The 27,855-nt window shown below is 35.7% G+C and overlaps 1 protein-coding gene and 1 long non-coding RNA gene across 4 annotated transcripts in view; one reads left to right on the top strand and one right to left on the bottom strand.

Moving 5' to 3' along the window:
* The first annotated feature begins 1,557 nt into the window (after positions 1–1,557).
* On the top strand, positions 1,558–27,071 carry LOC118762126. The gene is made up of 4 exons (XR_004997904.1): positions 1,558–1,667; positions 3,388–3,393; positions 17,124–17,133; positions 27,062–27,071. It is a non-coding gene; the product is annotated as an uncharacterized LOC118762126 (long non-coding RNA).
* LOC115222609 (SEC14-like protein 5) overlaps positions 3,519–27,855 on the bottom strand; it is a 114,384-nt gene continuing 90,047 nt past the window's right edge. For all 3 annotated transcript variants that reach the window (XM_029792930.2, XM_036500466.1, XM_029792915.2), the window contains 5 exons: positions 27,101–27,241; positions 26,636–26,881; positions 25,468–25,613; positions 23,698–23,799; positions 3,519–6,068 (listed from right to left, as the gene is read on the bottom strand). In XM_029792930.2, the coding sequence (XP_029648790.1) occupies positions 6,056–6,068; positions 23,698–23,799; positions 25,468–25,613; positions 26,636–26,881; positions 27,101–27,241 (648 nt within the window). In that variant the 3' untranslated portion in view covers positions 3,519–6,055. The remainder of the gene's footprint in view (positions 6,069–23,697; positions 23,800–25,467; positions 25,614–26,635; positions 26,882–27,100; positions 27,242–27,855) is intronic.

Raw genomic sequence — 27,855 nt, 5'->3', positions numbered from 1 at the left:
GGACCTTAAGAACTTCCAGGATAACCCTACTGTAAGACTAATTTGCCCGAATGAGTCTGACATTGGTCAGCTTAGCAAGTCTATTCTTGACAATATTCTACCCCTTATAATTCCCAATCTAACTCTAAAATTATGGATTGATAAAGATGAGGTAATTCATTGGTTTAAATCCATTGATAAGATTATTCTTTTATCCAATTTGACATTAATAGTAATTATTCAAGTATATCCCCCATTCTTCTCAATAAGTCTTTTATTTTTGCTAAAAACCTCTCTTATAACTAGGGATAAAATTGATATTATTCTGTTAGCTAGAACTATCATAGAATTTGAGGGCAAACTTTGGACAAGAGCTGATAACCCAGAAAACTTTGATACAGCTATGGGCTCAAGTGACTCGGCTGAAATCACAAATCTAGTGGGTGCATACCTTTTAAGGTACTGCATTACCTCTGGATATTTTTGTTGCTTATTTTGATATATATATATATATATATATATATATATTCCAATAAAATTGCTAGGTTTTAAACTTAGGTCCTCATTATAACATATGGTACTGGTCATACATTAGCTTGATCCAGCTCTGCATGTTATAGAATGGTTTGTCTCAAAATACAATGTATTGTACACTGTTTGAGTCATGGAATGTAAAGTCTTTTATTTATTTTATAATTTGTTTGTATCAAAAATTTAAACCTGTTAACTGCGATGTTTCTCATTGATCAAACATCTGTTGAAAGAGGCAAGGAATGACTGCAGAATTATATTGAATTCTGTTTTTGTCAAATATTACCTGCAATATGAAGATTTGTTATAAAAGTTGTTTTTTTTCCTTACATAAAGCTGAACTGAGATTTTCTTACATCCATAAAGCATCTGCTAAGACATATACCTCCCACCTATCTGTTTTTCTCTCCTCCCTTCTACAGACTCTCTTTTTCTTTCATGTGCGAATTTCTTTTCCACACATTGTTTTTTTCATCTTTTCTGTGTTTTTATTTAGTTTCTTGTGAACAATTCTCAACTTTTTACTTCCCTCCTCCAAAATAAACCAGTTTTATTTAATACTGCCTAGCCTTGTAGCTATCTCTTTCCAAGCAAATTTATAAGCTGAGCACTGTTTTCAAAAATGAAATCATATAGAAGGCATAGTGCCCCTTGCCTTTCAAAGTTCTTCCATGCTAGTGGATAAGTATAGCTGAATGAAAGCAGTGCAGTTAAGGTTCAATTTGAATTCTTGCATTAATAATTTCATTGGTCAGGAACAGAGAGCGAGATAGATAAAGTTTTAATGAAAATAGGTTTAAGAAAAATGTTTTTTTTAATGGATTTTAGGAGACGAGTGTTAAATTGGTATAAGTAGAGAGCAGAGAACTTTTTAGTGATGATAGAATATATAGATTCATGAAGTATTTATCTTTTCTTTGAACGATTCTGTTTCAACTGGTGTTCAACATCCAGAGACCTGAGACCCCCTCTATTCTCATTTAGTGAATACTACAGAAACTGGTTTTAAATATCAGATTAAAAAAACATCAATTCATTAGAATATGAATGCATATAAACTCATACCTTAAGCATAAACGATAGTAAGCAAATGAAGTAAATTGGTAATTGGAAGGGATAACTGACTGCTGTCAGTTTTACATTGAAGTTGCTTACAAGTGTTTTGCTAGCTTGTAAGACCTCAAGTTAACTTGTGCATAGAACTTTGAGAAGGATAAATACCATCAAACTGACTCACTCTAGAACAGTGCTTTTCAAACTTTTTGCTGGAGCGGAACCCCAAGGAAACATTCCACTGGCTCGGGGAACCCCTGTGCAATAATTTAATAGTCTTATGCACACATATCTGCACAGGAGAATTAAAAATTACTGCCGATTTTAGCAGTTTTGTAACTTCTTGTGGAACCCCTGGACTGTACTGGCAGAACCCTGGTCGAAAACCATTGCTCTAGAAACATTACATGAAAGAGAATTTTTGGTGCTTACTGGACTCTCCATCCAGGATTAATCTTCTTTAGCTAACAGAGACACAGCACAGTTCTAGTGATAGAATACAAATTGTCAACTCTTTAAATGATTATCCATCATCATCATTCTCATTTTAATGATCGGTTTTCTGTACTGGCATGGTTTGAACAGATCTGCAGGAGGATATATTGGTACTGGTTCTTGTTCTTAGATCTCATCTCACCACTTTTTCCTAAGTTTTTCATAGTGTTTTTCTGACTCCAGTATCATTCATTGTGAGTATACGGTAGTTTTGTCCTCTAATACTCATCAGCTGATAAAATTAATATTCAGATGTATGCACATGCAAATATACGAGATGGTATCAAAAAGTTCCGGGACTAGTTCTGTAGCATGCCAACAGATAATAGCACACAGTTGGATATACAGTGTGAGTTGACAGTAACCCTCATGAGGCAGTGTGCCAAGTGACATCAATGTGTTTACTTTGCAAATTATGAAATTTGTGTTTTTGTGATCACATGTATGCTGTAGTCAGCGATTTTGTCATGGTCAGGAAGTTGGAACAAAGAACCAACATGAAATTTTGTGTTAGACTTGGGAAGTCTGCTACAGAGACATTGAGCATGCTTTGGTAAGCTTACAGCAATGAGGCAATGTTTTGAGTGACATAGGTGCTTCAAAAGCAGAAGACCATCCCTGGAAGACCTACCATGAACATCAACTCTGGAAATGTGAGGAAAATTCATCAGCTTGTGCATGAGGCTCATTGAAGAGCAATCAATGACATTGCTGATGTGAGAGGAAAGACATTCATCAAAAGTGGATCATGAAGAATTGGATCTGTGGACCATGAAGAATTGGATGATTCATGACACCCTGTCATCAAGCTCTCCTCAATCGTGAGTTTCTCACCAAAAACAACATGGTATCGCTTCCACACCCACCCTATTCACCAGATTTAGCACCTGTGGACTTCCATCGCTTCCCCAATATGAAAATGCAGCTCAAAGGTTGCCATTTTAATACTATTGCCAAGATCCAGAGTGAATTGCTGAAGGTCTTCAATTTGCTTGTGTAAAACGACTTCCAGGTCAGATTCCAAAAGTGGCAGGAACGTAGGGACCAGTGTATTGCTGTGCTAGGTGAATATTTCAAAAGAGATGATGTTAAAACTTTGGTAAATAAGCTATTTTTTTTTTTATCAAACATAACTAATCTGAATACTCATTGATACCACCTTGTAAGTATGGTCAATCTACCATACAAATTTTAGAGTCTGAATAGTGATACCACTGTAAAAAAAATAAATAAATAAATAAATAAAGCAAAGAGATTTTAGACTTTTGTATGAAATGCTCAATTTATCGAAAATAATACAATTAGGGTGAACAATATTTTCATTTTGAGAAATATGTCTTTTGAGTAATCACCGTTTTACTCAAGGAACAATGTCTAAAATGAAATAACAAAAATTGAAAAAAAAAAACATACAAATATTAATTAATTAATAATAATGATTTTCTTTTTTTTTTTTTTTGACTAGGTACAAGGCCAATTTTTAAAAAGGGTTGGGTAAAGTCAGTTGAATTGATATAGCATATTACTGGTACTTATTTTATCAATCCTGTGAGAATAAAAGGCCAAGTCAGCCTCAGAACTGAGAGAAATGAAACTAAATGCAGTAAAACATGAAATCTGGTTCTACTTCCTCAGTCTTCGCCATTGCTCTAATATTATTAATGATAATGACAACAAAAATAGTGATATATTTGGCGAGGGAATATACAAGGCTTGGTTGTCACCGGATAAAAAAAACACATACTAAAATACTAAAATAGCCTGCCTACTATGTCACCACAGCTTTGTCACAATATATTAAACAATTGTCCAACGGCCTAGATATGGTATGCTAACATATCCATCACCACACATTCAAAGATGTCCCACCTGTACACAGAAGCACTGTCCACTGCACACTACTGGTCACTTCACTCCACACTACCAGTCACTCTACATGCTACTAGCTCTTGCACTACACACCCACACACACTCTCCCTCTTTCTCTTTCTCTCTCTCTCTCTCTGCTACATACAAATGTATACTTTATATTTACAGTAGAATGTCTTTCAACTGTTAATCACTACAACTGTGGAGTTGATGTGATTAGATTGTGTCTGTCAGCAGACTGAAACCAGCAGTTAGGTGACCTTCTCAGGGGTCACATGTTGGCTATCATGTGGTTTGAACTTGGGACCATGTAGTCAGTAGTCCAGTACTCACAACCTCAGAGTTTCTTGTATATATGCAAGATAATTTCAATTCCGGAAGAAAATATATGAAAACTATATTTCCACTTCTATAAAAGATGATTTTCATTAACATTCAATGGATATGTAATGATGGTACATAGAGGATATGATGAGCTGAAGTATGGAAAAATATGAATATTACAATTGCAGATCATAATCTAGCTAGCATAATACTGTTATCAGAAATATTGATATCATCTGCAATCAAATATTACATGGTTTTCAAATACACCAACATGCACACACACACATTTGAATACAGAAGTAATATCTGTTCTTATTTGCCTTTGAGATATATATATATATATATAGATGACTGCATAAATAGCTCTTCTCATTTCTTTCCTTCTCATGATTTCAATCACATAAAATATTTATTAGTGGTTATTTCTGATTATGAAAATTAAGCAATTGACTTGATTTACCATACTATTTTGAGATGTAAATAAATATATATCTTCTTAAATGCAAATGTTTAAATAAGAGATGTAGCAGCATGAATTGCTAAGACTTCAGGCTGCCAATTGAATTGTTGATGATTCGTGTAGTATCACAAATGGCCCAGTCCTAGCAGTAAATAAGCAATAGAGAGAAGGTAAGGTTAGCTGTATAAATAAAGGGGACATAACTGACATGTAGTTTATTGACTTGCAGTAACATCTTACTATTAGCATTGAAGACTGGGCATTTGGAATTATTTGTCCAGCATTTCTGGAAATAATGTCTATCAGTTTCCCGTGAGCTTTCCTTTAACTGTATCTGGGCTTCAAAAGGTAAGTATGAATTACTTATTTGTTTGTTTAATGACAGAATATGAAGAAGGCAAGTGTGAGAAATCAACAATCTCAACTATTGATTAAAAGTATTTTGTTCAAATCCTGCTATGGATATAGCTTGGAGAATGATTGGCTTTACCAAACCTGTTGAATTAGAAGCCTCCTAATATTATGTTGATGCATGTGTGTGTGTTACCTGAGTATGAGATTATGCCGTTGCCATTTCTAAGGTGTGAGGTATGATAAAATGATCTGGATTAGAGATGGTTTGAAGTGTGTTGAGATTCTTGAGTGATATGTTCTTGAGATTCTTTAAATAAATATAAACATATGCAAACACACACGCAGCATCTTACAATGGTTGTGTAACTTTACATATGTCTCTATTATTAAATTATGTCAAACGTAGAATTAACCTTCATATTCACCTATAAACATCCATACATGGTTTTATATACATAATGTATACACACACAACATAAATACAGTGTATTTTTGTTTGTTGTATAGAATATACATACGTTTTGTAATAATGTATTGCCATTGTCTATCAAAGCAGCAGCAAACTTTAATCAGAAGACCTAAAGCCTGCCTGCATCACCGATCCAATATAGGTAACTGATGGTATTTCAATGGCACCAACTGTATTAACAATAAACATATTAAGCAGAATTAACCTTCAACAACTTAAAATCAGATGTAGTCCTTTCTGCATTGATTTTGTTTTCTTTTTTGATGCTAGGCTAAATAGTACATGAGCACAAACAACAGAATTGGTTTAAATGTGGCTGCCTATCACCAAATAGAAGCTTTTGAAGATGCTTTCAGTTCATCATTTTGATTTGCATATTTCAGAAGGTAATAGTTTTTGTCTGGAAATTTATAACAAAAGACATTTCCAAGCCATCTGTTACAATTTACAAAGTTTCCTTGTCTCTTTTGGAGTAAATTGGAAATCTAAAATCAGCTGGGCAATTCCATTTCCTGATGTCATTTCAAAGATCTGGAAGAAAGCAGAGAAAATCTACAGTTATTTTGCACTTTGTAGGTTACAAAAGAAAATAAAGTGTTATTACTGATTAGGCTTGTAGTGTGTCAGAAAAACTATTCATGTTGTTGGGATTATAACATATATATATAAGGATCATATTAATTATAATAGTCTTTCTATTTATAAAACTCTGCTAATAAGATTACATATTGCAATAATGACAAGGATTGATTTTTAAATATCTGAAATTATAGAGAGAAAGTAATAGTTGGGTTATGGCTATAAAAAATTCTATATTTTGTTCTTAATTTACTATACAAATTTGGGACAATATTTTTTTTAGTAATTCTATTATGTTTATTTGTATTAATATTATTCTAGGGGTGATTTAACTCTTCCAAGCACATGTAGGATAGTACTGGCCTATATGCACTATTGTATGTAAGTGAGACAGCTACTACAAAGAAAGAGCAGTGACTAGCAACAACAATGAGGGTCATGGAACAAGCAATCAAACGAGACAGTAAAAATGTGGAGAAGTGGAGAAAAGAGCAAGAGAGAAAGAAATAATATGAGTAAAAGAGGAGAGTGTAATGAATAAAGACAGCTTTATGACAGAGAGGAGGAATAAGAGATAATGTGATAAGTTAGGAGGTATAAAATTATTAACCATATTACTAACAATAACTCTGAGCACCTTTTCAAACTCCATCTGTCTAACACCCGTGGACATATTTACAAAGTCAGAAAACAGCACAGCTTCCATGACTTTCAGAAACATTTTCTCACGCTAAGAGTTGCTGAAGCATGGAACAAACTGCTGGCATCAGTTGTTAGTTGTCGGAGCACTGCATCCTTCAAAACTTCCATGCTTCCTAAGATTCGCCAACACTACACCTGATTTTCTCCCCTCCATACACACGCAAGCATGTATCTGACTCAAACACTGTTCACATCCCAGACATTTGTACATTTCTGCATATGCTTTATATGCACTTTTGACAAGTTGTGGTGCACCTGAGCACTGTATACAATAATTTCATTATATTTTTTTTATCATAGAGAGTGAGCATATGATAGAGAAAGAGAAAAATATTTATGGATGATATCAGTGAGTATGGAGTAGACATTGGGAAATAATGTGGAGGTAGATTTTGCAATGATGAAGGAAATACATAAAGAGGAGGAAAGAAAGAAATAATTGAGTCAGTTTAATGCAGAAAAGTGAGTAGAGAAAAGAAAATGGAGCAAAGTTTGAAGTGGAAACATAAAAAATTACAGATAGATTGACATAAATCCCTGTAAGTTTTTATGGTTACAATGCTACTAATATGTATGACATTATTTACATTCGACGGATATTTGTCCTCATCTTATTTGTTGTTAACATGACGTTTCCAGATATACCCTCCAGCCTCCTTCAGGTATCTTGGGGAAATCTTGAACCAGGGTTTCATTCCTAAGGTATTTTTCAATGTTATTATTATTGGAATCGAACTCGGAATCTTGGGGTTAGTAGCCCGCGCTCTTAACCACTACACCATGTGCCTGTGGGCAATTATAGAGTGAATTTTAGGACTTATAAATCTAATATTTTTCTATCCTTCCTTAATACCATTTCCCATATGCTGCTCATATCTGCACTCGGTCTGCTTAGGGGTTGGTTGTGTCCTAGCATATGAGCTGCTTCTTTTAGTTTTCGTATTTTCCAGTGGTGTTCTCTGTCTATTATTTTAACTTCATTCCACAGGGGTAGGTGGTCTCCATTTTTCCATACATGATCAGCTATACTCGATTTATCAATATCTCCTTGTGTCACAGCTTTGCAATGTTCTTCTACCCTTATTTTGAGGGGGCAGCATGTTTCACCTTTGTATAACCTACCACAGCTGCATGGGATGGAGTACACGCAGTCTTTGGTCATATTCTCTTCTGTTGGTAGTTTTACTCAAAGGAGATATTTGCGAAGTGTTGTATTACTCTTGAATACTGTCCTGATGTCATATGGGCCATATATCTTTTGTATCTTTTTGGAGAGGCCTTTCACATAGGGTAGACAGACTGTGGATAGTTTATTGTTCTCATCTTCTCTCTTCTTCATAATTGGAGTGGATAGTATGTCACCTGATGTACCCAGTGTAAGCAATGGACGCATAAGAGGTGCAGCAACATCAAAGGAAGATTAACCAGGAAGATAGCTTTTGTGTGCAGCAGATGCACAGGGGCAATAAACTCCACAGATGCTCAGAAAACAGATTCCATCACACTCCAGGGGCAGAAACTAGAAGTAGTTGATAGCTTCCGTTAACTAGGTGACCAAGTTAGTAGTGGTGTTGGATGCTCAGAGAGTGTTACAACTAGAATAAGAATAGCTTGGGCAAAGTTTAGAAAGCTTCTACCCCCTACTGGTGACAAAGGGCCTCTCGCTCAGAGTGAAAGGTAGATTGTACGATGCATGTGTGCGAACTGCCATGCTTCACAGTAGTGAAACATGAGCCATGACTGCAGAGGACATGCGTAGGCTCGAAAGAAATGAAGCTAGCATGATCCGCTAGATGTGTAATGTCAGTGTGCACACACAAAAGAGTGTAAGCACCCTGAGACAAATGTTGGACATAAGAAGCATAGGGTGTGTCGTGCAAGAGAGGCGTTTGCACTGGTATGGTCATGTACTACGGATAGATGAGGAGAGATGCATGAAAAAGTGCCACTCCCAAACAGTTGAAGGAATCTGGGGTAGAGATAGACCCAGGTAGACATGGGATGAGGTGGTCAAGCATGACCTTTGAACATTGGGCCTCACAGTGGCAAAGACGAAAGACCGAGATCTCTGGAGATATGCTGTGACTGCGAAGACTCGACAAATAAAATGAGTTCACAGCTGTATCCTACATCAGTTTTGCATAACCAGCCCCAGCCCATTCAAAAGTACCTTGGATCGTAGGGCGACCTGCTGTGCTTCAGACCTATTGAGTCAAGTACATCAACATCAAAATGAAAATCAAATGGAAATTGTAGTTGTGGTACCCATGCCAGTTTGACGTAAAAAGCACCATCTGAACGTGGCTGATGCCAGCGCCGCCTTGACTGGCTTCTGTGCCAGTCGCACGTAAAAAGCACCAACTGACTGTGGCCGTTGCCAGCCTCCTATGTAAAAGCACCCAGTACACTCTCTAAAGTGGTTGCGTTTAGAAGGGCATCCAGCTATAGAAACCATGCCAAATCAGACAGGAGCCTGGTGCAACTCTCCTGCTTGTCAGCTCTAGTCAAACCGTCCAACTCATGGACAATGGCTGTTGATGATGATATTTATATTCTTGTATCAGACAATCAAAGCCAAGAGGTGAGTGTTTTGTATATTGTCATCAGTATTGCATTATGTCAAAAGCCAAAGTACTTCACTCACAACCTCTTATCCTGTAACCATTAGTAGGAAGTATAGTTGATATGGTTCATCACTGTTAGCAGATGCAGCAAACTACTTGAAAATAGGGCTGTGGTTCAATTCTACCTGCAGAAAAAGACAAACCAACAAATGAAACTATATGATCATTTGACTTGCTAAAAATATTAGTCAAATCTTCCTCAAATCACACCTTTTGAAAAAGTTAGGACACATTGGATATTGTATTCCTTGATATATGAGAAAAGATATTGATCATAGGTCTACTTGCTCAGAGCTGGCCTGGGCTAAACAATTATTTTTCATAGGTCAGTTTTGTATCTGGGGTTAAACTTTTCTAGATGTCTAAAATCCTCAGAGCCGGCATTCAATTCTGGCATCTATAGTAAGAAAGACATTAGAGAGAATTTCTACCTGTATACGAAGGTAAAGTATCATGAGTAAGTTTTCATGCCTGTGGAACTGAAGATCAGTATTACAAGCTGATGAAATAAATTCCTATCATTGCTAACTGTGGACCTATTAAGGATTAGATGAACTGAACTGATCAGTTAAACAGTTAAATATCTGGGCCATTTCATAATGCAACCATGTGGAATAAGTGAAATGGTTGAGCAGTGATCAAAATATATTACTGGATCACCAGTAATTTACCATTAATCTTAGAATTTTTCACCATGAGTTTTCAGTTGTTCAGTCAACCTAACTATAGACACAGGCATGATTGTGTGGTAAAGAGCTTGCTTCCCAACCACATGATTCCTGGTTCAGTCCCAATGCATGGTTTCTTGGTTAAGTGTCTTCTACTATAACCTCGGGTCAACCAAAATCTTGTGAGAGGATTTGGTTGATGGAAACTGTTAGAAAGTCGTCAGTGTATACATATATATATATATATATGTGTGTGTGTGTGGTGTGTCTGTGTCTGTGTTTGTCCCCAACTACCACCTAACATCTGGTGTTGGTGTTAGCAGTTTGACTAAAGAGACCTATAAAGTAAATACCAGGCTTAAAAAAAAAACACAAAATATGTACTTGGATCGATTTGTTGAACTAAAATTAGGGCAGTACCCCAGCATGTCTACAATCTAATTACTGAAACAATCAAAAGATAAAAGATATACTCAAGTGATTCAGTTATGCCACAGTGGTGAAACTACTGTGTTTAGCGTTCGACTTTCAACAAAGCCTTAAGTAGACAGTGTGAAATTGTGTGTGACAAATATGTATTTTTTTTAATTAATAACACAAACCATCCAACTGGCTTCCACACTGTTTCTGCCTACACAATTTCATTTAGAAAGTTCTGGTTGAACTAAGGCTACATGGCTCGATATGCCATGTAGTGAAATCAAACCTGAGATGTAAGGCAAACTTAACCATTCATCCATGGAGCATTTACATACAGCACTTAGATTAACTATGCATGCATGTGCATGCACACATACACGTTTAAAACATCTGATCGTTTAATCTATTTATAAAAACATTGTTGCTACATCAAACAACATGATACTACATATACTATGTACTGGCTAAACTCTATATTTTGTACTTGATATACTGTGTGTGTGTTTGTGTGTGTGTGTGTGTGTGTGTGTGTAGATGACAATGACGATGATGGTAGTCTCTCATTGTCTGACAAATACAGTTCTGAAATTTCTTGCTGAACAACCTGCACAATTGATTTGTTTAAAGTGATCAAATGTATGTGCTGTATGTTAGCTCACACCTTCCATCAAATTGATGTTGACTAAACAGGTGCTCAGTACACCATATATCAGATGTCAAAGTGATAAGAGAGCAACATGAGATGAAGTGTTTTGCTCAAGAACATAACACACCACCAGGTCCAGGAATTGAATCCATGACCCCATGACCGTGAGTGCAACACCCTAACTACTAGGTAATGTGCCCTCTGCATGCATACATACATACATATATATGTACAGGTGTGGTTGTGAGGTTAAGAAATTTGCTTCCCAATTACATGAATTCAAGTTCAATCCCACTGCATGGCACTTAGAGCAAATGTCTTCTACTATAGTTCCAGGTTGACCAAAGCCATATGTGTGGATTTGGTAGATAGAAACTGAAGGAAGCTTGTATATAAATGTGTGTGATTGTCTCTCCTTGTCTTGACATTGTATAATAATGGTGAATGTCACTGTCATACAAGCAGTGTAATTCATTTCCAGTCTTCCATGAAAATGTGTCTAACAAAGGAGAAATATTACCTTACTTGAAAACTGGTGAGGATTGGTGACAGGAAGGGCATCCAGCTGTAGAAATCTCTGCTTCAACAAATTCCATCAAACCCAAGCATGGAAAAGTAGTTATCATCATCAACAAGAACTGAGCTAGTGTAGTGATTGGGGAGAGACAAATTCACATTACTCAGAACATACAGTTGTTCAACTGAACCATCACTTTGACCAACTTAGTTTTTCATCTCTATCCAACTAATAAACACTAGTTATAGTTTGACGGTTATAGAGTTGAATGATTGGTACGTGTTTCTCAATTGTTTCTTATGGAAACTGCTGGATTTCTTGTGAAAACTCATTTCTACATACCAACTAGGTCAGACAGTGTTTAGGTGTTAGTCTAAGTTAATCCAGTATCAAACAAACAGGTAACTAACCTTCACTGCACTGATTAAATTTTTGTCCCACAAGCTGGTGATGTAATATGCTAATCATATGCAAATCGGTTCTTGCAACTCTTTCTAATGGTCAGTAAAAATAATGTGTATACTATGTCATTGCCAGAGCGGCTATCTGGCCTCCGTGCTGGTGGCACGTAAAAGACACCATTCAAGCATGATCGTTACCAGCATCGCCTTACTGGCACCTGTGCCGGTAGCATATGTAAAAGATTCGAGCGAGGTTGTTGCCAGTACCGCCTGACTGGCCCTGTGCCGGTGGCACGTAAAAGCACCCACTACACTCTCTCAGTGGTTGGTGTTAGGTAGGGCATCCAGCTGTAGAAACTCTGCCATATCAAGATTGCAGCCTGGTGCAGCCATCTGGTTCGCCAGCCCTCAATCAAAATCGTCCAACCCATGCTAGCATGGAAAGCGGACGTTAAACGATGATGATGATGATAATATGTCGTAAGAAATGTGGAAAATTCCAGAAAGTACCCCACTATCAAAAAAAGGGTTAACTTGGTTCCTGTGCACAAGGGTTCAAAGTCATACATGGCTGTGTCAATCAGGCATTAGGCAACTAACTGAAGGATGTGGTGTGTTTTTCTACCTTTTAGTTATAGGAGACATATCATCTGATGCCAGGTGGTCAACAAATTTCACTCTCAAATGACTCAGTATAACTTATTGAAAATAGGTTCTACAAGGTAAGAACAGTTCAATATTTGTAAGTAGCAGTAGCACTGTTAAATTGCTGAATGTTTCATAGGTTTCCAGAATGTAATTTAAATTATCCTGTGAGTGTAGCATAGAGAGTGATAATCTTCATCAAACTAACTGACTGGCTCAAAATAATCTCTATCATGGGAAAGACTCCAGTTTTACTCCTAGGAGGTATGGATCATACCCTCTGGTAATTGATATTTAATGATATCCTGCTGAAATGAACTTTGCCTTCAAGAGACAATAAAGTGGCAATCAAGCACTGGAGTTAGTTTAATCAACGACACCTTCTGCAAAATTTATGGCCTCGTACCAATGTTAAAAGTTAATAAATTTAATGATAATCACCAAAATTGAAAGAGATTAGTGATGGTTTACAGGGACATGGATCAAGTTAGTAAATGTATATAACATGATGGTAATGAATCTAAGATTATGAGGCAACTAATACAATATTATAAAGGTATCTAAACTGATTGCCCAAACTTTGAAATTAAAATTCCTACCTAGATGAATAATATTTTAGCGAGGTCGTTGCCAGTACCACCTGACTGGCCCCCGTGCCAGTGGCACGTAAAAGCACCCACTACACTCTCGGAGTGGTTGGCGTTAGGAAGGGCATCCAGCCGTAGAAACTCTGCCAGATCAAGATTGAAACCTGGTGCAGCCATCTGGTTCGCCAGCCCTCAGTCAAATCGTCCAACTCATGCTAGCATGGAAAGCGGACGTTAAACAATGATGATGATGATGATGATCTTTAAGAAGGATACAGAAAACTAGCCTGAATTATTCATGCTTCTTTTTATTGCAATATACTACAAAGGTAAAAATAGCATTTGAGTCACTAAAGATATCACAAGAAACAGCACAGGCTTACATATGACTTGCTGGAGTAAAATAATTGCTATGCTTCATTTCTAGAGAATTAAATAGGATACAAATATTATTGAAGTCAAATACATGTCCAGATATTATGTGTAGGATTTACTTGTAGAGGGTTTAGATAAGAGCTAGATATGGTCGTTATAAATAAAATATTGTCTGTGGATCTGATATCACATGAAAGGATCTGAACAATTTGCTAATAGGTGCTGGAGTGGCTGTGTGGTAAGTAGCTTGCTTACCAACCACATGGTTCTGGGTTCAGTCCCACTGCGTGGCACCTTGGGCAAATGTCTTCTACTATAGCCTCGGGCTGACCAAAGCCTTATGAGTGGATTTGGTAGACGGAAACTGAAAGAAGCCCGTCGTATATATGTATATATATATGTGTGTGTGTATATATGTTTGTGTGTCTGTGTTTGTTCCCCCAACATCACTCGACAACTGATGCTGGTGTGTTTACATCCCCGTAACTTAGCGGTTCGGCAAAGGAGACCGATAGAATAAGTACTAGGCTTACAAAGAATAAGTCCTGGGGTCGATTTGCTCGACTAAAGGCGGTGCTCCAGTATGGCCACAGTCAAATGAATGAAACAAGTAAAAGAGAGTAAAAGAGAAAGAGAGGTTAATACAAATTAAACATTGCTTGTAAATGCCAGATATATACAGGTGGTACACCTAGGGATCAAATAAGTAGTTTTATTAATAGTTGAATGTTTTCTTAGATTTTTCACAACCACAGGCTAGTGTACATGCAATGAAACACTCCTATGTACACAAACCTTTGAAGCAGTTGACAATGTTGTTATGCTGGTCCTCAGATAACACCTGCAAATTAACTAATTAGGATAACAACTCATGTATTCCACTAAGTATTACTTAATTACCTCATGGTTTTATTAAGCCCATTAATACTTTCTGTACTAACTTTTGTTTAGTCTTTAATAGTCATTCTATTGATTACACAAAAGATATATGGCAGGAGTGGAGAGGCTGAACAGAAGTGGAAGGGCAGCATCCATACCTATCGACAGGCCTTGAGACTGATGATAAAATAGAAAGAACCATGTTGCTGCAGTAGGAAGCAACATATAAAGGTATTTAGTTATCCTCAGACCAAACACTGAAAGGTCTGAATGTTTGCTAAAACTACTCAATGGGTGTTAAACTGGGTGATAAACTAAGTCAATCATTCTATCTCATTCATACTCTTTGTTTCTATCCCAGATCCCTTTTATAAGACACTATGAGTAAATGTGACCAAACCATTGTCCTTTCATCTTAATGACATTTAGTTGGTACCTTATCATCATCATCATCATTTAATGTCTGCTTTCCATGCTAGCATGGATTAGACGATTTGACTGAGGACTGGTGAACCAGATGGTTGCAACAGGCTCCAATCTGATCTGGCAAAGTTTCTACAGCTGGATGCCCTTCCTAATGCCAACCACTCCGAGAGTGTAGTGGGTGCTTTTATGTACCACCAGCATGGGAGCCAGTCAGGCGGTACTGACAATGACCTCACTCGAATGTTTTTACACGTGCCACCGGCACAGGGGCCACTAAGGCGATGCTGGTAACGATCACGCTCGAATGGTGCCTTTTACATGCCACCGGCATGGAAGCCAGTTAGCCGCTCTGGCAACGATCACACTCGGATGGTGCTCTTAACACCCTACTAGCACAGGGCACAAGTGCCAGTAAGGCGATGCTGGTAATGATCACACTCGAATGGTGCCTTTTATGTGCCACTGACACAGAACGGAACAGAACTTATGTTTTTTAAAAAATTTTTGTCTAAAATATTACCAGGATTCCAACACACTCCTTTCCTAGCTGCCTACACATGACATAAGCCAATGAGTGAACCCCTATGAGAAAGCTTGACCTGCTAGAAATAGCAACTAGCTTAAATTCAACTCTATAGTCTTAAAAAACAAAACAATAAAGCATTAAATAATATAATACTAGGGATACCCTGTTTGAAAATAAGTTGGAATGGTCCAACTAGAATGCTTTTGATCATTGCCTTTTCAAGGCTTATCTGGAACTAAAGAACAGCCCATACTTCATATTGCAAGTTGTCATTTTTCATATCTTTTGGGCTTATCATTTATCTTCCCTGCAGTCTCAGTGGACCTGCTGTCCAACAAGAAAACTGGTCAATAACTTGCTGAAGGCTACCCCTTAAAAACTGACTACTCTCTATCCAAAAATGTTTTTCTATCTATTTATTAAACTTTTTACCAGTGCTATGTGGAAAGTGATACTAGCAAAAGCATCTTTCACTTCGCACACCCTTTATTTTCTAAGTTCCTCTCTCTGCCTTTGCTGTCATTTGTAACTAATTTACATTGAAGGTGGACAGTTCTCACCCAGGATAGATTTTGTTCATGATAGTATATCTTCCTTGGTAGAACAATTTCATTCTAACCTAAGTACCACTTGAAAAATAAATGACACTGAGTTGTATTTGACTTGTGAGTTGTATATGGTTTTCTAAAAGTTAGTGAGATTGACAGTTAAGAATTCACATCATAGAACTCCAAGAATCTCTTCTCTCTCTTCATTTCTTTTGTCATAACAACCTTTATGTAGAACGATGTACACATAGTATCTTTCACTGGTGATACCATCATATCATATCCTTTTACACTCAAAACATGCATGTGGTTACACATACTCTATATCCATATAAAGACAAAATCCAAGTCTTTATATGGATATTGCAGAATAACTATTGCAAACACATTTTCCAATGTATTATTCATAATCACACATGACATTTAAGTATTTGAGTGCACACACAAAATATAAATGTTCAATGCATGACTCCTTGTTTTGCAAAGTCACTTGGTGACCCCACCAGTGCAGGTGCCACTTAAAAAGCTCCCAGTCCACACTATAAAGTGGTTGGCATTTGGAAGGGTATCCAGCTGTTGAAACCACACTAAACTGACTTTGCCTGAGGAAGTGCCATGTAAAAAGCACTCAGCACACCCTACAGAGTGGTTGGTGTTAGGAAGGGCATCCAGCTGTTAAAAACCAGACACAGATGCATGGCACAGGCTCCTACCTGGCCAGCTCCTGTCAAACCATCAACACATGCCAGCATGGTAGGAGAACATTAAATGATGATGATGATGATGACTGTCATATACAAAACAAATGAAACTGAAATAACTAAATCATACACATAAACACCTTCTTATACAAAATACCAAAACCTAGTAAAATTCCAAACTAGTTTACAAACACTAAACTATGTGCATCATGGATTATGGCTTGCAATCTTTCTGCTATAAACTTAATTTTAAATTATTCAAAACTCTGCTCATCTTACACACACCACACTACAACCTACACCTATAACCACTCTACAAAATCAAAATACTGACATTCACAGAGCACAAATAGTCATACTTCCTGTCTAAAACGTTTTGTAGCAAACGCCTCTTCTTAGGTAACCAAGGTCAACATATCCAATGAGACAACAAACTAAGACTACTACACCCATAATCCACTAGAGTGTTCAGTATGGTCTTGTATCCCATTGAACAACTCTTAATTATTTGACTAATTCATACCAAAGCAAAGGACAAATCAGTCTGTTAGTCAGCTGGACAAAAATGAGTGCGCTTTCAAATGCTAACCTATCAACTTTGAGAGGAAATAGTCTATTTTGTGAAAATTTCCATTATTGTTATGTACTAAAACCTGAACAACAGACAAGTATTTGAATTGAACATCTTCAATTCAGATTTTCTGTGCTTTAAGCAATAACTCTGAGCACCTTTTCAAACTTCACCCATCTAACATCCGTGGACATATTTACAAAGTCAGAAAACAGCAGAGCTCCCATGACTTTAGGAAACATTTTTTCATGCTGAGAGTTGCTGAAGCATTGAACAAACTGCCGGCATCAGTTGTTAGTTGTCGGAGCACTGCATCCTTCAAAACTTCCATGCTTTCTGAGATTCGCCAACACTACACCTGATTTTCTCCCCTCCATACACACACAAGCATGTATCTGACTCATGCATTGTTCGCTTTCCAGACATTTGCACATTACTGCATGTGCTTTATATGCACTGTCTAACAAGTTGTGGTGCACCTGAGCACTGTATACAATAATTTCATTATTATCATTTTAATGAATTACGTATGATTGAATACCACTGCTCTCATCTTGCTCGGCTATATGGATTCTAGTTTACAGATAAGTTCCATTAACCCTATAGCATTCGGATTACCCTTTTGAATTAATTGTGCGTTATCTCATAGCTTTGAGATTTTGATGTTGTGAATGTTTATTTTTAGAATTACATTGCAGCATAAGTGAGAGAGGCTGGGTCTGGCCAGTTTGAACATAAGACAGGGAGAATACTTGGGCTGGATCTGGCTTGTTTCAATGCTAAAGGGTTATACTTCATGACTTATAATTTAGTTGGACAATAGATGGTGGTGATGACGATAATGCAGTAGTAGTGGTTTTGACGACATCGGGAGCAATGGTGATAACACTTTACAGGTAATGTCATATGTCAAAAAGATAGTCTACACTAGAGATATCGAATGGATTCGGTTATGTTCAATACAAAGATAAAATACATCATAAATATTATCACTGCCACTATTATCATCATCATCATCATGGTAGTGGTACCATATCCTTCCTAAATTATATACTTCCTGCATGTTTCTTTTTTTAAATTTTTTTCCATGTATTATCATCATCATTGGTTTAATGTACACTTCTTCATGCTTGTATGGGTCAGATGGAATTCACTGAGGCAAATTTTCTATGGCTGCATGACCGTCCTGTCACCAATCCTCAATTGTTTCCAAGCAAAGTAAGGCATATTTTCACAGAAGACTGGAAACTAGGGACACTGCTTGTCTGACAGTGTCATTCATTCATAACTATTAGGTGATGTCAACACAAGGAGACACAAACAAACATATACACGCACACACAAATATGTACAACATGCTTCTTTCTGTTTCCTACTACCAAATCCACTCTCAGGGCTAAGGTAAAAAACATTTGCCCAAGATGCCATACAGTAGGATTGGACTATAGACATAATTTTTTTTAAATGCTAAAAATTGAAAATTAATAAGTCAGTGAAATAACATAGATATTTTCACTACATTTTTCACTATAAAACACACAACTACATGTAACATCAAGCAAGCAAACAAGCTAGCATTAGCAGCATCTGAAGCAAAAAGGATTGTCACATTGACATAGACTAAGGAGTTAAAACATGATCTCTGGCCTGGAAAAGGAGACCATTTTGGCAAACATATCTGTTAATGACAACATACTATAGCAGCATTCAGTTTGCTTACTTTTGTTTATTATTCTATTAAACAATAGCCACAATAAGCAAACTGAATAATAAATTCATATCAATTTGTTTTAACATTTTTTCCCTCAGCAAAATAAAATAAAATTAATTTTGGAATTATTATTAATATTTTATTAAAGTCCTTATCTGACTTTTGAAAATTAATTAATTTGCCTATTTAACAGAGTTCTTTTAATAAATATATTATTTAATTTGAGGGAAGTGTTTTTCTTAAGAAAAAAAATCAGTTGTTAAAAAAAGGTTTAGATAAACAAAGGAAGATTGAGTTTTAATTTTTAATTTTATTCATTGAACTTTTATGGTAACATTATTATTTCATTGAATGAAGGACAGGGGTTATTAAAAAAAAAACTACAAGTCTCAATTTCAATATTAAGCAAACAAAAAATAAAATTTGTTGGGATTAAAAATAAAATATAATTTCTGGATCCAAGATTTTAAAATATAACTATTCATTTCTAGATTTCTTTATTATTTGTTTAAATCCATCTCGCATGATCAAATGGGAGATGTTCCCTACAAAATTTTGGTACATATTGTTCAGACAAGACATAGGAATGGTACCTGTTTTCAGCTCAGCTGACAGAGATATGAGTTTAATGTGTCCTTGTTCTAAGAGCACATTGTTACCATTCTGAGATACATGATGTATATTATTATTATGATGATGATAATAATAATCATAATGATGATGATGATAATAATAATGATAATAATAATAATAATAATAATAATAATATATATATATATATATATATATATATATATATATATATATATATATATAGTAAAAATGAGATACATTTAATGCATTCTTCATATACATGATGATCTTTTTAAAAGACCCAAATAGTGTAATATTTTGTATTTGACTAGGTGTAGAGCAGTATTTGTAAAAGGAGGGGAGAGGATATACTTGACAAAATCAACATCAGTATATTACTGGTACTATTTTATTGTCCTGAGGGGAGGAGCAGAAAGTTAAATGAAGTGACTGCCAAGCAGGATTTGTACTTAAAAGTATGAAATAACTCTATTACAGATATAAAGCATTTAAAACGGTTCCTCTCCATATAAACCACCTTTATTACACCAGATAAATACAACAATCAAAGGACACTGTAACATAACACAGAATTCTGCAACATGTCTAAAACTGAAGAGAGTTCAGATTTAATAGACACAAGAAATTTAAGAGGGAATATTGTATCACACTTACTCATTCAATTCTTGTGATTGTATCAACATAGAGTGGAAAAAGTACAGAGTATTAAAGGGAAACAGTTGAAGGTTTGATGTGTAAGAGAGGGGCTGTTAGTTGAACCTAATTTGATCACAATGTTTTATCACAAGTTTGTTACGTACAATGTCTATTACATTCTGTTCCTTTGAACTACTAATTACCAAAACATTTATTAGTTATACTAGGTCCCTGCCGATAAAAGTGGTGAGCCATTCCTCCTGATATGTATTTACAGTGACATAGCTCCAACCATAGTAAGTTAAGTAATTCACCAAGGATTTGGAATAGTACTACTAATGCTACTAGCAGAATCGAAACCTTCACTTTTTCATTCAGTAGGTGTTCTTCTCAGTCTGATCATTTGTAACCTACTGATGCAATTAGCTGTGATAAAAAGGAGTGGGCATTTTCTTGAAGAATTGGTATATGTTCTTTTCTTTTCTTTTTTTTTTTATAAAACATGATTTGAAATTTACAGAAAGAAACAGTCAAAAATAAGGAAGCACCTATGAGTATTGCTTGTTTTTCAGTTTCAGTGATCAACACAAATAATATAGTTGTGCTTAGGGCCACTAGCCGATGCCTTTGCTTTCCTGATGGCTATCCCAAATGATAATGGTGACTGCCTCCTTCATTGTAGGCAGTATTCTTTGCCAAACATTTATGAAGCAGCAGAGTATGGACCACTTAACCCTTTCGTTACCAACCTGGCTGAAACCGGCTCTGGCTCTTTAGCACAAATGTCTTGTTTTCATAAGTTTTGAATTAAAATCTTCCACCAAACCTTAGTCACAATTTATGTTCCTAACACTTGCTTAATGATAACGATGTTATTTTACTAAATTCTTTGTTATATTTAAAATAATTGGAAGAAACACAGAGCATCTCAACAGAAATATGGTAACAAAAGGGTTAAGGGCTGAGGAGTTGTGAGCTTTGGTTGTGTGAGAGAGATGGAGAAACAAACTTCATGGAAAAGTGTTAGTTTCTGTTTAGCTGTCTTGAAGAGTCACAGGTGAAGAATATTTACTGCCAAGAGTAATAAGTGAAGAACTGAAAAAAAATCCAATCAGCTAACTGACTGAAGTTCTTCCAGTTCTTCCCAGATTATCCTTGACAGTAAATGTTCTTTATCTATTTTTCAATATCAGGGGGCTGGTGGGATAGTGTTTCCTGACTGGTAGGATTATGTGAGGTGGGTTACTTTGATTAGGTAATGATGAAACAATCCAATGAGAGCAGAAGATGTGATAATTGGATGTGAGGAAGACTACAAGATTGTTTAAAGAGTTAGTGCATCAATCAAAGGTAGGGTTTTGTGGTAGGGAAACTAACTGGTACAAATAGTTATGAATGGGAAATAATTCTGGTTCTGTGTCGATAGTGTAGGAGGAGCATGAGAGCTAAGTGGACTTGTGTCCATTGGAATTACAGAAGAGAAAGAATTCAAAGAGAAATTAGATGGAAATAGATGTTCTCAACGAAGGACAAGAGATAGTTAGCTAGTGGAAGGTAGAAGAGTTTTGGAAGGGATGTAAATAAGAGATAAAAGAATAGATGACAAGTTTGAAATTGGAATACATTATTTTGCCACATGGAAAAGGAATTTGGGCATAATTCTTCATCAGAGACCTAAAGTGTTTACTGATAATGCTGAATAAATGGATTGAAGGTAGTGAAAAATGAAGAAAAAAATTAATTAGTGAATAATAAGGGAAGAAGAGAATGCAATAAGGGGGAATAGATGTTAAGTTTAAGACAATGGAATAAACAGAGATAGGTAACAAGGACACTTTGGGTTCCACTCTTTCAGTTTATGTATTTTTGAATGTCTTTGAGAATAATTCCCAATTCCTTCCATAAATAAGTAACCACTTTTATAACAAAAATCTTTTAGTTTATAAAAAAAATCCTCAACCTTCTATAAAAAATACATTTTAATTGAATATAAATTTTTAAAATTAAACACTGATGATAAGGTACCAAATAAAATCAAGAGCATATTATTTTTAAATTAAATTCTTTAAAATCAACAAACAAACAAACAATAAATCAAAAGAAATTTACCCCAAAATTAAAAATAACTGAACTCCTTAAAAATGTTTAAAAACAAATGAAGAAAAATTAACAGAAATATCTGAAACTAGGATTGAACCAAGATAAAATCATACAGCAAAATGTTCTTGTCAAGGAAAGCAAAAATCAGCAGCCTTAAAATATTTCTATACCACAAAATCAAAAGTCCACTATTTGATAAATATTAAGTTCTATGGAAAGAAATGTGAGAAATGATGATATTCATGCCTTTAAAAAACACTATCAGACCCATAAATGAAGCAGTTCCAAACATTTTATAGATTTGATTTGCTGACACACAGTTAGTACCATGCAGTGATCACCACAAAATACCAGATTTTCAGCAGCAAGAATATTGGGATATTCAGGATTTTTCAAAGAGATTTTTAAAAAGTGTGTAAAGTAGTTCAAAGTTAAACATAAAACAATTCTATGAATTAGTTGCACAAGAATTCCTCACACTATTTGGTAAATAAGATATTTTTTTTTCTTAGCACCGGAACATTCTTTGAAAAGAAAAGTACACTGTCAACTAAATCTCTACCCATAAACATTTCTGGTATGTGTTTTATCAATGTATTATACAGTATAACATAATCTGACTAATATTGAACATTTTATTGGAAATAAAACCCTTTGGCTTTCTTTTTAGTTACAAGCATTCACTTGATACTTCAATACATTATGTTACTTAGTTCATTGTATATTCCAGAATGGTAAGCTTAAGTGCAAACTTACACCTAACTATATTCTCTCCCAATATAGAATATGCAACAGATCTTTCCCTCCATTTTATAATAAATATACAAAGTTCTCATCTGGAATTGATAATTTATGTGAAACATTAAGAAAATAAAGGGACTGTATATGTTTAAGTGTGTGTGTGTCTATGTGTATAAATATATATCTGTATAGTATATATATCTGTATAGTGTATACATATGCATGTTATATATATTTGTATGTGAGTGTGTATATATATATATGTTACACAAGATTATAGATATATTATAGACGATTACACATAAACATATTCATGGACATATACTTATATATGTGTGAAGTACCATTGTATGTGGTGTGTGCGTATATATGTTTCTCAGTCTGTTATTTACACTAAGAACAATGACAACCATTAGTAATACTACAACACAACAACAACAACAGCAACAACAACAACTGAAGGCAGCAGACTGAGGGAACACATCAACCAATATTGTATAGGTGGAGACGGGCAGTAAATCGGAGACAACATCATGCACAGATGAGATGACCACTGAAATCACCTGGACGGACAGCTACTCAGGCCCGATTGGCTGCTCTGATTAGTTCCAATGCTCAGAGAAGAAATGCTACTTTGAAAGGATTGAAGGCTGCTCATGGAGCCCCTGAAAATAAATAAATAAACAAACAAATTTATAAACAAATATGTTTATAATGAAAAAAAAAACCAACAAATTTATTTCTGACTCCATTTTTGCTCTCTCCTCTCTTTGTCTCTTCTCTGCTTTCTCTCCCAATCACTTTCTGTCTCATCTATGTTTTATCTCTCTCTCTCTCTCTCTCTCTCTCTTGTTTTACTCTTCATTGCTCTCTCTTTCTTTGTCTCTTTCTGCCTTACTTTTGCACTCTTACTCTTTCTGTTGTCTTGTTTTTGCTCTCTCTTTCTCTCTTTCCATTTGTTCTTTGCTCTCTCTCTCTCCCCTCCCTCTTTTCATTTGTTCTTTGCTCTCTCTCTCTCTCTGTCTTTCTATTTCTTCTCTCTCTCTTTCTTTCTTCTTCACTTCTCCCAATTTCCTTTTCTCTTTCAGGAGCTGACCTCTGTCAATCAGGATTAAAGCTGTATCTGCATCTATATGCACAGACCATTGACAAAATTTTGTGGAAGACTGAGAGATACTCATCCATGCAAATCTCCCCTCTCAACACCATCAATATTTTCCAAGACAATGGCTGTGTGCTTTAGGGCCACTACAACTTGACACCAGTGTCATTACAAGCATTGCTATCAGGACACAGAGGCCTGGAACATCCATCACACTACTCATTCTGCTAATATGCTCTTTCTCCCCGTCTCTCTATCCCTTACTCTCTCCACACACACACACACACACATACACACACAGATATATGTAACAAAGTAAATACAAAAAACAAAAGTACAAAAGACATTCACAATTAATATTATTAGGTTGATACTCAGGGAAGAAATAAAAGTTATAATTTTTCAGACATAGCCCTTCATTTGATACAAGAGCAAAGTCCAGGAGTGACTAGGAAGAGAAGAAAGGAGATCCCAGAGAAAACACAAGTGGGTTATCTTATTCTGTTTCATATTCACATACCAAAACCTCACCTCTTCCTTTCTCTCTTTCAGTTTCCAGGTGGGCAAGCCATGTATTCACCTCTCCAGCAAGATACCTGCCCCTCTCCCTCTATTATAGTTTCTTATTCCTCCAGTCTATACCCAGCTCAGTTGAAGGGTCTTATCTTGAGGGTACTTGGGGACCTCACTGGTGCTAGCCCCATATAAAAAAGCACCAGTATACTCTGTTAAGCAGTTGATATTAGGAAGGGCATCCAACTGTAGAAACCATGCCAAAGCAGACATAGAACCTGGTAGAACTCTCAGGCTCGTCTGTTCTTGTCAAACCATCAAACTTAGGCCAGCATAAAAAAAAGGGATGTTAAATGATGATAATGATGTGTGTGTGTGTTGGTATGGCTATGAAAGAAGAACATGCTCATAGCTTTTTTCAGAGCCTCTGAAACAGACTGGTGGGAAAGGAAAAAAGAAACCATTGTTCATAAGTTATCTTACTTGCAACAGAGTGGACTCCTTAAAGGCACCTAAGGCCATATGGAGTATCAAATTGAGCAACAAATTATTCCTCCAGTGAGCAATAGCCAAATACATTGACCCCAGTATTTAAATGGTACTTATAGTTTATAGAATTCAGAAGAATGAAAGGCAATTCAATCCAGGTATAATTAAAACTCAGACTGTAATGGGATGTAATAAAATACAGAAGAAGATCTAGACAGTAAGCACTTACTTGAAAGCTTCTGACTTCAGCAGTTCAGTATAATACATGACTTTGGACTTGTGTGAAGAGAGCGGGAAGTCAAATGAAGGTTTAGCTGAATCAAAATGTTTCCACTGTAAGATATAACTTCCAGGTTGACCTGTTACTATGGATCCCTGAAAGAAAAGTATAACTATGACAGCAAACTATTTTCTATACAGCCAGTATGTAGAACCATCATTGTAAATATGTGAGATACAACAGAATGGAATAGACTACCAATGAAGCAGATTACAAATGCATGACAAAAGGTTTTGATACAATTACAAAGTAAAAGAAGGGTTAAAAACAATAGTATCTGCATGTTTAAATGGTTATTATGACCCTACTACAATGTGTAATATAATTTCAAAAACTTCAGCCAAACTTGACCGGAAAATCTTGTAGCCATATGGAATTCTTGAGAATACTGTCAGTCAAGAAGTCTGGTTTTGTAACCATTTTAAATGCACTGTGATCATTAATGAAGATATTCTCTGAATGGCTCACAGTAGAATCTGATGTGTAACGTGACTGTATCCTCTCCCCCATCCTATTCCTAGTTATCATCATGTTCTATGTGTAAGGCCTTTGGATGTACCCAGTTCCAAAATGAGTTCTCAACCATGTGTATGAGATAAAATATGTACCAGTAATATAATGTGGTTAATATATAAAAACAAGATACCCATAAAAATTGATTTTGTACCTAAGAAAAAAATTAATAAATATTAAATTTGTACATGTGTTTTATAACACAGGGTAAGAAGTTTGCTTCCCAACCACATGATTCCAGGTTCAGTCCCACTGTGTGGAACCTTGGGCAAGTATCTTCTACTATAGCCTCAGCTGACCAAAGCCTTGTGAGTGGATTTGGTAGACTGAAACAAGCCTATCATATATATGTGTGTGTGTGTCTGTCTGTCTATCTGTATTTGTCCCCCATCACCGCTTGACAACCAGTGTTGGTGTGTTTACATCCCTGTAACTTAGCAGTTCAACAAAATGATTGATAGAATAAGTGCTAGGCTTAAAAAGTAAGTCCTGGGGTCGGTTTGTTCGACTAAAATCCTTCAAACTGGTGTTCCAGCATGCTTGCAGTCAAATGACTGAAACAGACAAAAGAATATTCTAACAGTGCAAATAAAATCACACTTACCTGTATACTATCACCATCACGACATATATGAGGGGGCTCAACAATGCTCAACTCAGCACCAACAGCCATCGATTTCTCAATGTACTGCACGGAACCAATACCTGCCGTTGCTCCTGTTACATGGTGAGTGTGAATGGGTTCATGTAACTGCTTCATACACCGGAACACAGTGAAAGTAATGTCACCTTTCAAGATATCAAAGTCCCATGTGATAACTGAGTTCTTCTGGGGTACTTGGATTAAAACCTGACAAATAAATACAGTTAGAGAATGTATTCATCATACTGAGAGTAACATTAATATCATTATTAAACACAAATTTTCATATTCTAAATCCTAATTAGGATAAAACTATAAAAATAATTATATAAGCAAAATATAATGCCATGTTATATAGATCATATGATGATTGAAAAAAAAAACAAGAAAAGTTTAAAACAATCTTTTAAAAGGTATGGGGATTACCTCATGTGGATAATCTTTAACAACATGTGTTGTCTGATAGATACTGTCTGTAGCAAAGGTTGGTTCATCAGGTGATTTATCAGCATCATCATCTTTCATGTATAGGGACTTAGGAACAACGCCACCATCTGGTATATGACACTGAAACACATCAAATAAGGTAGAGATTGAACAACCTTAAACAAACAAAAATCTCATAAAAGTGGTATCGAAAGTTAAAGATGCTAGTTCTGAAAGTTGAGAAGGGATTCACATCAGCTTTTATTCAGCTTCAGTTCTTCCTTGTTTATGGGATCACCTGCTGTAAGGAATACATAGCAATAAAGAAATTTGAAAATTGAAAAATTAAACTATACATTCCCCAACTTAATTTCTTAACATTAAAATAACATTATTCTGACATCGACTCTTTTGTATTAACATAAACTCATAGCTTACCTTCTGAGAAATAGTCCACTCCTATCTAATTGAGCTAATTAAGTCTAGCACGATTAACAACAGCTGGTTACAAGCCAAGGAATAACCTCTAGACAATGAAACTTACCATCTATTCTTAACATAAAATAAGTCCTAAAATATCAAAATTACCGGATAGGGATCAAATCCACAAAGCCTGCATTTAGTGTTAACTCAACCAAAACTTTTCTGAAATATTAAAATTAAGTGAAGAGTTGCAAACTAGCAATAACATTCTCAAACAGCTATATCACATGCTTATGAGCTAAATAGTATGATATCAAACAAGCTGAAACAAA

This window comes from Octopus sinensis, linkage group LG2 (assembly GCF_006345805.1).
Source record: "Octopus sinensis linkage group LG2, ASM634580v1, whole genome shotgun sequence".
NCBI lineage: Eukaryota > Metazoa > Mollusca > Cephalopoda > Octopoda > Octopodidae > Octopus > Octopus sinensis.
Note: the sequence above shows the minus strand (reverse complement) of the source record. Positions and strands in the feature narration are given on the sequence as shown.